This window comes from Eptatretus burgeri, chromosome 7 (assembly GCF_056783735.1).
Source record: "Eptatretus burgeri isolate ZD-2024b chromosome 7, Ebu_testis_v1, whole genome shotgun sequence".
Taxonomy (NCBI): domain Eukaryota; kingdom Metazoa; phylum Chordata; class Myxini; order Myxiniformes; family Myxinidae; genus Eptatretus; species Eptatretus burgeri.
The window spans coordinates 108,662,332-108,679,282 of NC_140967.1; the positions used below are offsets into that span (position 1 = coordinate 108,662,332).

At 47.1% G+C, this 16,951-nt stretch overlaps 1 protein-coding gene across 1 annotated transcript in view; it reads right to left on the reverse strand.

Moving 5' to 3' along the window:
- Positions 1–16,951, reverse strand: part of PIEZO2 (piezo type mechanosensitive ion channel component 2) — a 343,960-nt gene that overhangs the window by 33,426 nt on the left and 293,583 nt on the right. The window contains exons 42-44 of the mRNA XM_085890260.1: positions 15,996–16,128; positions 14,771–14,918; positions 14,131–14,345 (exon numbers count right to left, since the gene is read on the reverse strand). Of these exons, the coding sequence (XP_085746386.1) occupies positions 14,131–14,345; positions 14,771–14,918; positions 15,996–16,128 (496 nt within the window). The remainder of the gene's footprint in view (positions 1–14,130; positions 14,346–14,770; positions 14,919–15,995; positions 16,129–16,951) is intronic.

The window sequence follows — 16,951 nt, forward strand, 5'->3', positions numbered from 1 at the left end:
TCGTTCAACACGTGATCGCCTCGAGCGCGTTCTGCATCGTCTCTGCGCCTTCGGCCATCCATCCGGGAACAAGGTTGTTGTGGTGGCCGGGGTTGGGGAGAGACTTTGACCGAGTCATTAAGCGTTGCGCTGCTGGGCAGGCAAATGCCGACAAGCCACGCGTGAGCGGAATGTGTTTGATTGTGATCGGTGCGTTCTCTGGGTGGCCGGAGCATGTGGTTTGGCAGGGTGCTTCAACAGGCATTGCTGTGCAGGGGCTGCGGCCGATCGTTGATAATAAAAGCATACCCGAGAGATTGGGTTCTGGCAATGATCCGCCGTTCCTCACAGATGTGTTTAATGATCTTGTGCATCGCGGCGGTGTTAAACGCCTTAAACGGTTTGTTAAAGTGTGGTGTCATCCTAATGTGCTAGAATCGTTTGTTAAAATGTTGTGCCAGCCTGTCACAGGCAAGCAGGCAGCATCAGTTGTTGAGATGTGGAAATGTGCTTTGCATGAAGGGAAGTTTACATCTGTGCCGACGATGCTTCATGGGTTGTTACCATGTGGAAATGTGATACGTGCAGCCACCGATGAACCTGTGCAGGTAATACAACCAGCAGATTGTCTGGTTCGGGTTGATGGCGGGGAGCCGGGGCAGGTTCGCTGTTCAGCGTCACCCCCGCCCTTGATATCGTCAAAGCCAGATGTGCCGAGCGCCATGGAGCGCAAACCTCTGATCTCGCCAAGGTCAGACGTGCTGGCGCCCAGGGGGCTTGCGGACTTGGGGTGTTTCCCTAATTCAGTCCTGTCCGAGGGAGATGAGCAAGCTTGTCGACCGGGGGCGTTTGATGGTGCAGGGGGAGGTTCGCCTAGGGTGTCACCTCGACCTCGCCGGAAGGCGTGTAAACATGGGGCGTCTGGGGGGGGGGGGCGCTGTCTGCCCGGGGCGGATCAAGAAACGTGGTACTTGGGGGGATTTTAGATGGTTAGTGTGAGGAATGATGATATGCTAGGTGGTCACATTTGAGCAATAGTTGAATATCTAATCAATAGTCAATAGTTGTATATTAATCAGCTGTCAGGATTCGAACCTTGCTTTAAGATGTTGCGTTAAATGTTTCATGTTGCTCTAACTGTTTCTTTGGACAGCCTTTATCACCCTTCCTGTTTTTCTGCAGCTGGACAACAGCATGTCTTTGGAAGGAACTGTTTCTTCATTGTATGCTGACGTCCCACACATTCCTGTTCTTAGTCATCACAAGAGTTTCGCCATTGCTATCATCATGTGCCAGTGTAGGAGGTTTAGAAAGTCATTAGTTTGCAAGATAAACTGTTGGGTTGCATATCTGAGAATTGACCGATTCAACTTCCCTTAGGGCCCTGAGGGAGGGGGGAAAGAAGCCCACTGCCGCATTTATGTCTTTATTTCTCTACCCTTAGCACACACTTTTAGTCCACACCCAGTTCTGCTTTTGTGTGATTATATACATGATGGTTTTGAAGCATAATCTCAATGTGGTCCGGAGGCGCCTGACTGAAGGGTCATTGAGCCACATTCCGCATGCGTGTGGTCTTCAGAAATAAAACGTGTAACTCGAGGATCCTCATCTGACTCTGTCATCTTACTCGGCCAGGTGGAGAGTCATAACATTTGGCAACAAGGATGGATTTGACTGATGCTGGCGGTGTGGATGGCGGGACTCCACTTGGTGTACAGCGATCGCAAGGGTTCAGCTAAAAGGTACGTGATGATCACACGTAGGGCACCTAAAATAGGGAGCCCCAGTTCGACGAGCACTGTACACTCGGTGGGCAGCGCCCCGCCAGACGCAGCTCCAGGATCTGCTCGAATCAAGAACTGTATCGGTAAAACATATGAGGTGATTCGAATGCGGTTTGTCTGAAGAGCACAAAGGGAGGGCTGTTAGGCGGTGTTGTTGGGACCTGGAAGGGTAGTGGATAAAGGTTATCCGTTTGAAATAAGGAGGGAACAGGTTGGAATCCTGTACCATATAGAGGGAAGGTTAGAGGCCTTCATTGGGATTTGAGGCTTAAGGCGGTTGATTGAAAGGGATTTCGGTCCCAAAGTAAAAGGAGAAGCGATTTAAAGCTATCAGGTGGTTCATAAGATAAGAACATAAGATGGGGAATAAATCTTCAAAGAACGAAAAGATACCAAAAGGAACAACATTGAAAGTTATCAGTGAAAAATATGGAATCGATAAAGTAAAGGGAATACAGGACTGGGTGAAGTGGACCGCAAGGGGAAAAGATCCCTTTCCGCTGACTGGATCTTTAGATCCAAAGATACTGAACACAGTGAGTAATGCGCTGACAGAGGGCAAAGCAGGAGGCCCGAAACAAAGTGGACAACACTGGAAAGCGTTGACTGCATGGCTAATGGAGTCGCAAGTCGAGACAGAGCATAGGCGACTCGGACTAGAAGGGACTGTGAACTAACGAAAAATGCAAGACGAGGAATGACAAGGGAAACTAAAGCAGGCGCTAGACCAGCTAACAGAGGTCAAGACACAGGGAGAGGACAAACAGAAGGAACTGGAACAAGAGCTAGAGCAGCTGACGGAGGTCAAGATACAGAGTGAGGAGAGACAGGAGAAGTTGAAACAAGCGTTAGCACAGATAGCGGAAATCAACGACGACGTAGACTGAAAGACGACAACATGACTTGGGACCACAAAAGGAATTTACCCTGTCTTAGGGATGGAAGGAGCAAGAGGAGGGGCGACATTCACCAGTTCCCCATGATGCAAGCGACAGCGGGAGGTTGGGTTTGGAGATCATGGACCCCACAAGACATTAGGGGAGTAAAAGCTAGCATGGAAGAATGTATAAAGAAAAACCCTAGAAGGGCAATTCAGATATTACACGATCAGATAAAAATTCAGGGAGCAACCAGGACGGACACAGGGTTTATCTGCACTGCTGTGCTGCCAAGTTCGGTTTGGAGCTCGCGTTCTGCAGCCTGGGGCGTCAAATGAGAAGGAGAGGAGGATCGCACTTTCAACCGACATTACCCAGAGGGAGACGACCGAGAAGCACAGGCTTTGTACAGGGGTAGGGTACAAACCCTGATGGAAGAACTTGCAACGGAGATGGCCCCAAGGGTAATAGATTTGCAGGCAATACAGGATATTACATAGAATCCCAAGGAATCACCTGCCGAGTACAAAGCACGACTGTATGAACAGATCGAGCTGCACTCGGGATTTAATAACATAGCACAGACACCCCTCCACTTCCTGAACACTATGCTTGTAGATGGACTGTGCGACGAAGTAAGGCAAGAGTTGAAGGCGGACATGCCAGGGTGGAAAACGGCTGAAGTGGATGCCGTGTTTGAAAAGGCGAGGCAAGCCTGGCAGACTCTACGAGAAGAGGAGCGGAGAGGAAAGAAAGATGCCCAAGCTATGGTTGTAAGAAACCTCGAATTGAAGAGCCGTAAATAAGAAGAGAGGGAAGGAAGGCCTCGCTGGAACAATCCAGATTGGGAACCCCGGTATGAAGCCGAACGGGGCCAGCGGAGACCTTGGAACTGAGAGAATGAGCCGCAAAGGCAGGAAGAATGTTTTAACTGCAGTAAATTCGGACATTGGAGCCGGGAGTGCAAGGCACCGCCTAAACAACGAGGCTGGGGCTCATGGCCACCACAACAGCAGGATAGACCAACGGCACCCCCTAGAGAACATGAGAGGCGAGGGGAAACAGTGGAAAGAAACTATTCACATGAGGACACCGTGGTGGCGCCACAAAGAGAAACGCAGAACGTAAGGGAATTCACCACGACCTTGAACGTAGAGGGGAGACAAGTAACATTCCTAGTAGACACAGGGGCCACCCGGTCAACATTAAGACAAGGAGAGATAAAGAACCTGCCACTCTCAGGCGAGTCGGTGAGTGTGGTGGGGTGTTGGGACGGAGAGAGGGTATCCCGATTTTGGACAAATTACGAATTGAAGTAGGTCCCCTGCGGGGAGAACATGCATTTTTGGTAGCTAAACACACCCCAATAAATTTGTTGGGAGAGATTTGTTGTGCAGAATGGGATGTTAACATGGAGGCAAGACGGAGTCTTCATAGATGCTCCGCTAGCATTGCAAGAGGAAGTAATGACCCTCATGATGACCGAACTCGGACCGGTAGTTTATTGGTTGCGGATTGTGTCACAAGAGGGGAGAGATAAACTGACCAGGGATTGGGAAAGTGCGAAAAGATTGCGGGACGTAGAGGAATGGTTGCGTATCAACGACATTGAGTTGAAAGGAGTGGAACTGCCTTTGCACTGTATGGTCTATTATGACGAAACAGGGCAAGATTTTGATTCCTCGGAAGGGTACATGAAGATAACACCGCCACACGCACTTTGATGACAACCACTCTGTGGATCGGAAAGGAGGGAGCGGCAATGGAGGTGGAACTAACGCCGAGGAACGTGAGCTAATGAAGCACAGAGATGGACTTACCCCGCACATCTCAATGGCGGTCAGTAAAGGACATAGGGCCGGAGAATTGGGAAGAATGATGACCAGATTGAGATGTGCCCCGGAACCACTAGAAAGGGATAGCGAAACCCGGAACGCTTTATGGGCCAGCCGACGGGGGATGGATGGAAGGTATGCTTGCCTGATCAGATTTTGACATATATGCTGGAAAGATATGAGATGAACAGCAAAAGGCCCCGCCGCCAGGCCAACAGAGAAACGAGGATGGAGGAAAGATTACAGGAAGTACCTGTTGAACTTTGGACACGACACCCGAATAATGTGGGCAGAGTGCTGGCTGCAATGCCCGTATCCATCCAGATAAAGGAGGGGATACCCCTGCCTCGAGTGGCTCAATACCCATTGCGCAAAGAGGCAATAGAGGGGATCGCTCCGGTGCTAGCATCATTGCGCGACCAAGGGGTGATAATACCTACTAAAAGCCAATGCAACACACTGATCCTGCCGGTGAAGAAGCCCGGGGGAAACAAATGGAGGTTCGTACAAGATCTGCGGGCGGTGAATAAGTGCGTGAAAGCATCCTTTCCGGTGGTGCCACACCCTGTTATGGTACTGTCAGGGGTGCCGTCCACTGCAACGCACTTCTCCGTGGTAGATTTGTGCTCGGCGTTCTTTTGCATACCGCTAGCAGAGGAGTCGCAACACTTGTTTGCCTTTAGCTACGAGGAACAACAATACACCTGGACTGTACTCCCATAAGGGTTCTGCGATAGCCCAATGCTTTTCTCGCAGGCTTTGAAGGAAGATTTCGAGGACATAGAGCTCCCGGAAGGATCAGTGATGATACAATATGTGGACGATCTATTGGTGTGCTCGGAGTCAGACGAAATGTGAAACAGACACTGTAGCGCTGTTAACAGCTCTCGCCCGAAAGGGCCACAAAGTCAGCAAAGACAAATTGCAGTTCTCACAGTCAAGAGTAATGTATTTGGGACATATACTGGAGCAGGGACAGAGAAGCCTCGGAGCTGAACGGGTGGAGACAATCCTAGAACACCCAAAACCCACTACATTGCGACAATTGCGGCAGTTCCTCGGGATGACGGGCTACTGCTGGCAGTGGATATCTGATTATGCGGTTCGGGTGCAATCACTGTACGACATGGTAAGGGAGGCAGAGGGGGATAAGATCTCCTGGAGGAATGATGCGGACAAAGACTTTGAAACATTGAAACAGGCCTTGTCCTCGGCACCAGCATTGGGGCTACCGAACTATGATCTTCACTTCAACTTATTCATCCAGGAAAGAGGAGGATTCGCCCAAGCGGTGCTGACGCAAGAACACGGAGGGAAAAATAGGCCGATTGCGTACTACAGTAGTCATTTGGATCCGGTCGCCGTCGCCTATCCTGGGTGCTTACGGGCAGTAGCAGCAACACAATACACAGTAACCGCAACGGCGACGCTGGTTTTGGGTTCTCCGCTGACCGTGAAAGTGCCGCATGATGTGGCGGCGCTGATACGGCAAAACAAGACACAACATATATCCGCGGCACGGGCAGTTTAACATGATCTGGTACTTTTGCAGGCAACTAATATAACGATCGAAAGATGTTTGCCACTGAACCCAGCCTCCCTCATGCCAACGGGCGATGAGGGAGAGGCACATGTGTGTGAACAAGTGCTGGTGGAAGAGACAAAGGCTAGGCGTGACCTACAGGAAGCCCCGATCGAGAATGCGGAATTAGAACTGTTCGTAGATGGAGCGGCGAGGAAGAACCGATGGGGGGAAACAATCACTAGCTTTGCCGTATGTACCGCAAGCGCCACCTTGAGGAAATAATTGCTACCAAAGGGATTTTCAGCCCAACAAGCTGAGCTGGAAGCGCTAATATGTGGATGTAAACTGGGTGCGGGAAAAACATTGAACATATACACAGATTGCAGATATGCCTGGGGCATCTTACATAACTCCGCCGCCATTTGGGCTTTGCGGCGCTTTAAGACATCCTCTGGGAAGGTTATCAGACATGGGGACCTGATCAAACGACTAATACGAGCAGCACAAGAGCCGCAGCAGATTGCAGTGATTAAATGCAAAGCTCACACAGGAGGGAAAGATGAAGTGTCAAAAGGCAATGAAAGAGCAGATTTAGCGGCAATAGCAGTGCTCGATGAGGAAGAGGCGAACCCGCAACCAACAACTGAAATTTATGTGGATCAAATGGTAGATGGCCCTCAAACGCAAGAACAGCTGAAAGATCTGCAAGTCTCTGCAACTATGGAAGAACAGGAATCATGGAGGGTGAAGGAAGGTGTAAAGCAAAACACACATGGAGTATGGGTGGATGAGCGAAATAGGCCGTTTGTACCCCAGAAATTGTTACCGTGGCTAGCCCTAACTGCACATGCGCAGGGCCATATGGGGATAAAAGGAGTGACGGAAATTATTCGTCAAACCTGGAATGCTCCAGGTGTGACGACAGCAGCGACAGAGGTGCTTAGCAATTGTGAGACCTGTGATAGACATAATAGGAAGTATGCCGCGAAGAAACGGGGAGCACACCCACCCACGTCTGGACCGTTTCAACACCTACAGATGGATTTTGTAAAAATGCCGGCATACAAACACCACCAATATGTGTTTATAATCGTGGATATGTTCTCTAAGTGGGTAGAGGCCTTTGCCACTACCAACCAGGAAGCTGATACAGTGGCCAAACTGCTTTTACAGGAAGTAATTCCGCGATTTGGGATTCCAACACGACGATCATAGGACCAAGGAGGGTCTTTTACGGCAAAAGTGAAGGCAAAGGTAGCCGAAGGCTTGGGTATTAACCAGAAACTACACTGTCCGTACCACCCTCAGTCAGCAGGGGCAGTAGAAAGGGAGAACCAAACTCTAAAGTAGACGCTTTGCAAACTCTGCGAGGGCCAGTCAATGCCCTGGCCAGACGTACTGCCTATAGCGCTCAAGAAAATGCGAGCAACAAATAATGCCACGAGGGGGTTCTCGCCCCATGAAATAATAACAGGACACCATATGCAGTTACTGGCCTCGGCTCCGCCAGATATGGGAGATTGGGATTTGTCATGTATGACCGACGGAATGATGAATTATTGCAGGACACTCACTGCTACCATTAGGAACTATCACTTGCAGGTACAAGAAGCGTTGCCGATACCTGCTGGAGACTCGTTACATGATTTCCAACCCGCTGAATGGGCTTGGGTGAAATAATTCCTGCAGAAAAACGTCCTGCAACCCAAGTGGACCGGACCTTACACTATACTCTTGACCACACCTCCGCCGTCAAAGTGAGAGGTAAGAGTGCATGGATACACCACTCACACTGTAAGCAGGCGCCCAAGGAGGCCGACGAAACTAGGGAGCTGGAGGAGGTAACCCCAGTAGAGGTTCCAGCGGTGTGCAATTCAGTATTTTACCGAGACAGTGAAGACGAAGACGAGGTGGAGGACGTGATACCTCTTCAGGGACCCCTCCACCGCCACCAAACCAGGACGGAGCCAACCCGGCAAGACAGGGTGAGATAGTGCCGGGGGGCCCACTGCAGGCAGAGCCGGGTGCCCTGCCGGACCCGGGACCGGAAGACATAGACAACAGAGATCCTGGAATACCGGAGACAGCGACAGAACCTTTGGCGACACAACATGCAACTCCTGGTACTGACACTACTCCTTTGCGGGGGGGGACCGGTTACTAGGCAATGGACTAATAGCCTCAAGCAATTGGAACCATACACACCTCCCACACCTCCACCGCGAAAGGGGTTAACGAAAGTGAATTAGCAGCACCTCCGCAGCGACACAGGAGAGAAGTGACTGGAGGAAAAACGACAGCAAGTACATATGCAAAATTTGGGACAACCCATAACAGAGAGCTAGATAGGGTAAGAGTCTTTTCAGCTAACACCAGCAAACCTTTTTCGTCAATGATACCGTGCCCAATAGGTGGAAAGAGGGTACTGATCCAACCTCAACAACTCATAGAAATACCCTGCATCCTGGCAAATGGGTCTAGTGACTTGGTAGAACGACACAAGGGCCTTAAGGGCATCTTATGGTACTACATGATAGCGGAACAGGACCTCGAGGTGGCTTGGCAAGTAAGGAAGCAGAAACCCAGACAAAAAGGGTTCAGCACAAAACAAGGATACGAATGGGGCCAGCACGCGAGTCTGATAACTAGAATTCCAACAGTACCAGATGACACCCCGTTGGAATACGCTTTCCTCATTCTTTGGAGCAACCACACAGAACAGGATAATTGGATGCACTTCAAGGTACGCAGAAAGGGGCCGCCAACAAGACCCCCGAATACCTTTGTAGCCCTAACCGCAGAGATAGCAAACATTGAGAACCGGAGTGAGTGCTGGGTGTGCCTAAAACCCCCATCCGGCCTCATGACCGGACTTCCTCTTTTCGTGCTACCATTAACCTTCTTCAATCATATAACCAGACCAGTGGAAGGACTCGAAGCTACAACCGCAGCCCATGGTTACACACAACGGGTCTATGCAGAGAAAAATCCGAGTGCCAATGTAATGGTGGTGCCATCTCCCCTATGGGTGGAAAACACCAGGGGAGCAGTCTGTTTTACAGGACAGGGAGCAAACAGCATGGGGAAGTCAGAGTGCGAGATTCAACCTCCCCTCCCGAGAACGGCGGACCAGGAAGTCATCGCTGTTAACCCAGACACCCAGGTAGAGGAACAAGTAACATTCATGATAAAAGCAGCTTTACATCACGACAACGGGATGATCCCGCCAAAAGGCATCCACTTAGTCTGCGGAGACAAAGCTTACCCCTACTTACCAAAAGGGTGGGAAGGGAGTTGTTATTTATCTTCAGTATTTCCGGATAGCAGGATTAAAACCACTTTTCACCACACCTCCTCACAACCACAGTACCGGCGCAGCGCGCTAGGAACGATGGATCCAGAGGGATGGGCCGGTGTATCAATGTGTTAAGGAGTTATCAAAGGCACATGGTGGGAGAAAGCCATTGGCCTTTTCATACCACATGCCGGTACTACAATTAATAGCATTAGGATAGATCAGCTTTCGCAAGTTTTGGAATATTTAGGTAATGCAACCATGGCTTACTAAAAGGGTTAGGGTTATCAATGTTAGTATCAATGCGTGCTATGCTAATGCAGAATAGAGTAGCTTTAGACATGCTTCTGGCGGAACAAGGAGGGGTATGCAGGATGATTGAAGGAGAATGTTGCGTCTGGATTCTGGACCCTAAGGACAAAACTAATCGTGCGGTGGCCCGAATTAAAAATGTGGTAGAAGTTCTCACTAGCAATCGAGTGGAACCTGAGGAAGGTTACGCATGGTGGAAATCAATCTTCCAGGGCTGGGGAGGTTGGTTGTTGCGCCTCATAGGGTCAGCACTGCTAATCATCGTAGTGGTAATTTTTGGAGTGTTTCTAATTAAACTTCTTCTTACCATTTGTCTAAAGAAATGCTGTGCAGCATCACCCCTCACCCAGGCCATTATAATAATTAACAGCGAACTCTCTGATGAGGATGACTCGGCCAGTAATAGGGAGGGGGATGACCAGGGCCTTCAGGGGGAACCCCAGTTAGACGTCATACACGTGGACCTAGGCCACGGTCTACAACTATTCCTCTTTGTTAAAACAGATGACTAACCCAGGAGAGAGTGCGTGTTGTTTTGCCTTCGAGTGCAAGATGTGATTCCTTGGCTGGACGTGCTTACACCCGTGCCTTGAGTGTTACTTTTGCTAGTGCTTACGTAGAATTGTCTCAACGATAGTATTACAATTGCTGCTTACATAAAACAGTATTGCATTTTAATATGGTGTGGACTTCACATTAAATTTGTATACAACAGCTTAATGGGAGACGTGTGGCAGTGGGCAGGGCAAAAGGCAACAGAAGCTAACCTGAACCACCGGCAGTTGAGGACTTCTCATTTGGGGAATGTTGATGGCTATCCACGGCATTTGCAAATCCCGTTTGGCAGGCACGGGGGCCTAGGGGTAGCTGCTACAGGAACCAAATAGGGGTTCACTCGGTTGGTGAGTATCAGGTATGGCTGGGTATGGTCAAATATGACCAAGGAGGGATTGTGAGGAATGATGATATGCTCGGTGGTCATATTTGAGCTATAGTTGAATATCTAATCAATAGTCAATAGTTGTATATTAATCAGCTGTCAGGATTCGAACCTTGCTTTAAGATGTTGCGTTAAATGTTTCACGTTGCCCTTACTGTTTCTTTGGACAGCCTTTATCACTCTTCCTGTTTTTCTGCAGCTGCACAACAGCATGTCTTTGGAAGGAACTGTTTCTTCATTGTATGCGGACATCCCACACATTCCTGTTCTTAGTCATCACAAGAGTTTCGACTTTGCTATCATCATGTGCCAGTGTAGGAGGTTTAGAAAGTCATTAGTTTGCAAGATAAACTGTTGGGTTGCATATCTGAGAATTGACCAATTCAACTTCCCTTAGGGCCCCAAGGGAGGGGGGAAAGAAGCCCACTGCCGCATTTATGTCTTTATTTCTCTATCCCTTAGCACACACTTTTAGTCCACACCCAGTTCTGCTTTTGTGTGATTATATATATGATGGTTTTGAAGCATAATCTCAATGTGGTCCGGAGGCGCCTGACTGAAGGGTCGTTGAACCACATTCCGCATGTGTGTGGTCTTCAGAAATAAAACGTGTAATTTCAGATCCTCATCTGACTCTGTCATCTTACTCGGCCGGATGGAGAGTCATAACAGTTAGTGTCCTTCTTTTTCAACAGTTGCTTTTTGTGTCATAATGCCAATGCTTTTGCTGTGTGCCGTTTTGTCAATAGTTGCTTTTTGTGTCATAGTGCCAATGATTTTTGATTGGTATCATGTTGTCATTTTATGATTGTACTTGTCTTTTTATCATCATACTTTTAGGAGGGAGGAGTGTGGTGTATGGGCATAGAGCGCTGAGGGGGCGTGGAGGAGATGTGATAATAGTCACGTGTCTGCAATGCATATATCTGTTCGCGCCCACTAAAGGCTCTGAGTTGTGCGCATCCGAGTACGCAATAAACAGAGTTACGACTACCCTCTCGACTCTCCGTATCTCACTGCACCTCGGACACAACACTTCTGACTCACCCTGTATATCGTTTCATGTCACAAACTTCAATGGTGAGCCAAACTAAACTCGTGTTTCAGAAATATCTTCACATTCTTAAAAAATAGGAGATGAAAGAACAGAGGGGGACTGGAGGGGGACACAGAGGGGTACACCCATGGATACTGTGAGGGGTACACCAAGGGACACACCGACAGGAACCACCTATGGGTATACAGAAAGATACAACAAGGGTTCCACCGAGGAGTCCATCAAGGGGTCCATCGAGGGAAGTAAATATTTTTCATGGAATATCTGGAGATAAGTCTGTTTTAAAATCCTATTAGTATTGTAAACGAGCAAATACAAGCCATTGCTTCACTGATGAGAAGATTTATGGGGGGGAGGAGGGAGAGAGGAGGGAGGGGAAGGATAGAGAAGGGAGAGATGCGGGAGGAAGGAGGGTTGGAAGGGAAGGAGAAATGAGGGAGGCAGAAAGGACGGGAGGGAGAAAAGAGGGGAGGGAGAGGGGAAACAGAGAGAGGGATATGGGAGGAGAAAGAGGGAGAGGGGTGGGAGAGGGAGGAGTGGGATAGGGGTGAGAGAGGCAGAGGGGTGAGAGAGGGAGAAAGGAGGGAGAGGGAGAGGGGAGGGAGAAGGAGAGGGGAGAGAGAGGGAGAGGAGGAAGAGGGAGGGGGAGTTGAGAGTGCAGAGGGGGAGAGGAGGAGGGGGAATTCTGGCAGATGCGATGCCCAGTTTAACGTCCATCCGAGAGATGGCACACACATTGTTGAATCACCTAGCCTGTGAAACACTGTGATGACAGTTTATACCTGGGTCGGGATTCAAACCCAGGCGAGACAGTTTAGAGTGAGCGTGTGTACCTCTCAGCTATCCTGCCATGATCTGGTGATAAATTGCTTTGGAAAAACTGAATTGATCCGAGCAGTAATGCAGAGTAAAAGAAAAAAAACAAAGAAACTTTCATTTGCCCAATTTGCACATTCTTTGACAGCCCTTCCTCTCCTCAATGTCTGGAGAGTTGTATTTTGGTGGAAGGTGTTTGGTGGGAGGATAGCTTGAGGGGAGGGGAAGGGAAGGAAAGACAGTGTGAAGGGAGGGGAAGGGAAGACAGCACGAGATGTATCATGCTGCCTGTGAAACACCAGCATGACAGTTTATAGCTGGGTCAGGACTCTAACCAACGCTAGAAAGCCTTGAGCAAACATGCGTATGACTTGGCTATCCTGCCGTGATGTTAACAAAACATTTCATTTTTTTATATTTGTATTTATCTATGCTGAAGTGATGGGTTGTATTATGAAAGAAGATCATCTGAAAAGGGGAAACATGGTATAAAATAAATTTGTAACACTTTCAGTGAGCCGGCAATCGGCCGATACACCACAGAACGCCACGGGGCCAATGCAGCCGAGTGGCTCCTGAACATTGGTCAAATCGATCAATATACAGTATTTAGTGACAGTGTTAATATTGCAGAGCACTCGCGAATTGGTTGATAAGGATCGGCTGGCTTGGCAAGCGATTAGTAATTGCCAAGCCGTCATGTTATGCACACACCTCCCCGAGATGCTCGAAAAGTCAAATAAGTCTGAATTTGACAAATGATCACTTTTTAAAGAGTCGGAACTGCTGCAAAGTTCAATTCTGGAGCTAAAATTTTTAAAATTTGATTTAGGGTAAGAGATTCTCGAGGTTATGGCATGTGCGGAAATGAAATAAAGCCACAAATGCTGACATCTCCAAGTGTTTATAAGCATCGCAATGTGCCCAGCGATTCGTAGCTATGATGAAGAGGGATTCGATAATATGAGTGAGTAAAGTGGGGAAAAAAAAAGATCGTTAAGAAATCGTTGCGGCCTGTTCCAAGTCAATGCATGGTTGAGCTGGCTAAATTAAATGGCAAATTAAACTCCAGCGAGGCTACAGTCGATGCGCCTGATAAAGGAAATAATTAAATAAAGCCGTTAATTATCTTCAAAGGGGGTGTTTTAATTAACCCAAACATCCAATTTTCACTCTTGGACTTCCTTGGAGTTCGCTTCGTATGCATGCAAAGTTTCAGGCTGCTAGGTTTTATGGTTTTGGAGTTATGGAGGAGACACACCAACACACACTGACTGAGTGACGAACTGACATTTATGAGTGTAGATTAACAATTGACCTGTTTGTTCCAAGCCTAAAAAATAAAACTGGTCACACTTTGGAAAACAAATCAACAGGTAACCGGATGAATTTTAAGATAAATCCAAGCATAATTATCTTCTTGCCCTAGAATTAGATTTATTTAAAATATTATATATATATATATATATATATATATATATATGGTATCGGACATTAAAAAAGCACAATGAGAGAAATCCAAACAATTTCTTCCTTTGTGTCAGAAGGAGGCAGAGTGACATAATTATCTCAAGTGTATATCCCAAAAATTAAATTTGAAGTCCATTCAACAGTTTGTTTGTTTGTGTGGTTTGGATCTTTATCACTGTTAGTGATGTTTATAGGTGAGACCGAGTTTAGTTTGAACATAAGTAAGGGATTCTTACCTCTCAGTGACTTTGGGAAGGATGAAGAACATCCAGAAATGGATACCAAACACAAGCACCACCTGAAAAATACACTTCCCCAAGATGGTCTTGCGTAGATAAAGGGCACGATCGACCACCATGGTACCAAACTGAATGAGCAGCATGACTAAGAAAGCCTCAGGAACCTGATCCTCAGACAATGTTGATGTAATGTCTGCAGAGGCCGAATGTTTCTGCCAGGCAATGAGGAAGAAAGACAATCAAGGTGCATGGAATAGTGTAATGGATTGATTAAAGGCCTACTCTGATGAAGGAATAGTTGAGTGTAGCAATCTAAGCTTTTCGAACTGAATCATTAAACATAAATAAGAGCTCATACTCGAACTGAGAGTGGGTCCGTTTATTGGGAAGTCAAACAGGTTCCTTGGCTGAAAGCATGGTTCGTTGGTGGTTTAGATGGTTACGTGAAAGCTCGGGTATAAATGAAGTTATTGATATAATATGTCAATACCAATCAGCAGCCGCAAACATTGAGTCGACAAAATGTCACATGTTAAACCGATTGATATATGAATTGGATGAAGAGAAATGAAAGTGAGAGAGCAAGTGATGCATCAGTGTGCTGAGCGATAGTCGTATGCATGAATGAGACTCTCACCCCAAAAGCCCCATATCCAAAGATGATGACGATGAAATCGACCACATCAGCCATAAACATGAGTGCGTAGACGTCGGTCACAGGACTGTATTCTGGATGGATTATGTTGTAGAAGAATTGTCGGATTGGTCGATATACCTCCAGTACCCTGTCAGGCGTGAGATACCATGTTTGAGATTTACCTATACCTCAAACAAAATCCATACCTCAAACTCCCACACAACCACAATCAAATTTTTTAAATGCATCGATCGCCTTCACAAGAGAATATGATAACACAAAGGGATCTGAGGAAGGAGGGGGGAGTCAAGTGGAAGGAAAAAGGGATTTGCACACATCTCTCACAACAAACTCTTCTTCTGCTGTGAGGATAAAATGAGTGAGCGATGCAGAGTGATGGGGACCGAGAAACTCGGACACCTCCACCCCATTCCCACCACACTGAGACAGCAAGCAATGTAACCTTGTATCAAGGAATTCTTGAGAAAGACCAGACCAGAAATAAAAGAGACCAAATAATATGAAAATCCCTTTAAATTAAAACACCAAACCCTTCTTTGGTCAGTGATCGGTGATGTTGAAATATACAGATCTCATTAGCAAGTGAAGAAATTATACAGACTAGCAGACTACCTGAGCCTTTGGGCAATCTTGTTCCAAGCATACGACGCAGTCTTCTGATACATATCTTTATTTGGATGGTGTATAGGCAACTGACAACTGTCTCAATTGCTCCCGAAAATGAAAAAAAAATATATATATATATATATATATATATATATATATATATATATATATATATATATATATATATATATATATATATATATATATATATATATATATATATATATCCTGGGTTACGCGCATGAAGCAAAAACATACCTACTGCTTACAATTCAAAACACCCCACGACACTGGAAAACGTGAGGACAAGAACACTCCAGCGTAAATGGTGGAAACTTGTAATACCCTCCCTCACCTGGAGGCGGCGCGACACGATACACATTTACATGAAGAATTTGTGTGGCCCCTGCACTCCCTCAGACAACCGGTAAAGATACAAACACCCCGATACATTAATTGGGGTCATGCTGATTCTATGTAGCAAGTCTGGATGTAATCAGCCCAGAACTGTAGGAGTAGTAGTGCAACAAACACACAAACAAATAAACAAACAAACAAACACTGGTTGGAGAATTATAATAAGGGTGTCTGTCTCTACCTTGCAATTATAAAAGAACGTGCACGAAGAAAATGCCGACGCGCTCGACGTTGGATCATCTCCTTCCGGCTGAACTTCGCCAAACGCCTCGAAGCTTGACCGGATGATCGACCACTGCTTCGTCGGTTCTCTCCTGTTTGTGAGCACAAACAAAAAAAAGAAAACACCGAGCAAATAATGTGTATATTTATATTGTTACGTTGGAGGGGCTATAAATTAGGTAGCATGTTCACTTCGCGTGGTCCGTGTGTTCGCATCGGTTAGAACTTTTTTTTTTTTTTTTGTAACCAGGGACCTGTTAGAGTGAAGTTGTGCTGCTATTACGAATGCTGTGAGAGGGGCAGATTTGACAGAGGCATTAGGTATGGAAGCATTATTGGTTTTTGACCTTGATGTGACCCAGCCCTGGCAACCAGGCAAGATGAGGACGGGATGGTTACAGAGGAGATTTTGACGTATTTGCATCCCGTGTGTGGCTTTTAAAACATGGCAGCGGCCAGTGATGGTTCTTCAAGAGGCGCTGTGACGTCAGGCAATGATGGTAGTGTGGTATGGTAAAGATGGTAAAGTGAAGGCATTTGTGTGCATTATTAAAGGCAGAGTCAGTCTGGGAGGAGAGACACTCAGACGCTGTAGGTGGGGCCGTGAGGAGGTGATAAAAGAGGTTACGCATGGGGGAAAGTCAGTTGGGCTGGTGTGTTAAGGAAGATGGCAGCACTTTGGAGTTGGGGCCGTGAGCCGAGGCTGGCTTTCTTAGAGAAATGTTTCCTTAGAGAGGCCAGGGGCTGGGGGGTGGGGGGTAGAGGTGGGGAGGGGCAGGAAAATGTGCTAAAGGTAACCATTTGTAATGTAATCCAATAAAGTTAAATCGATGCAATGCAAACAAACATAATTAATCATGGACTGAACCGATGGTGAGAATGTGGGAGGGAGTTGGAATAGACATAGGCATTTGG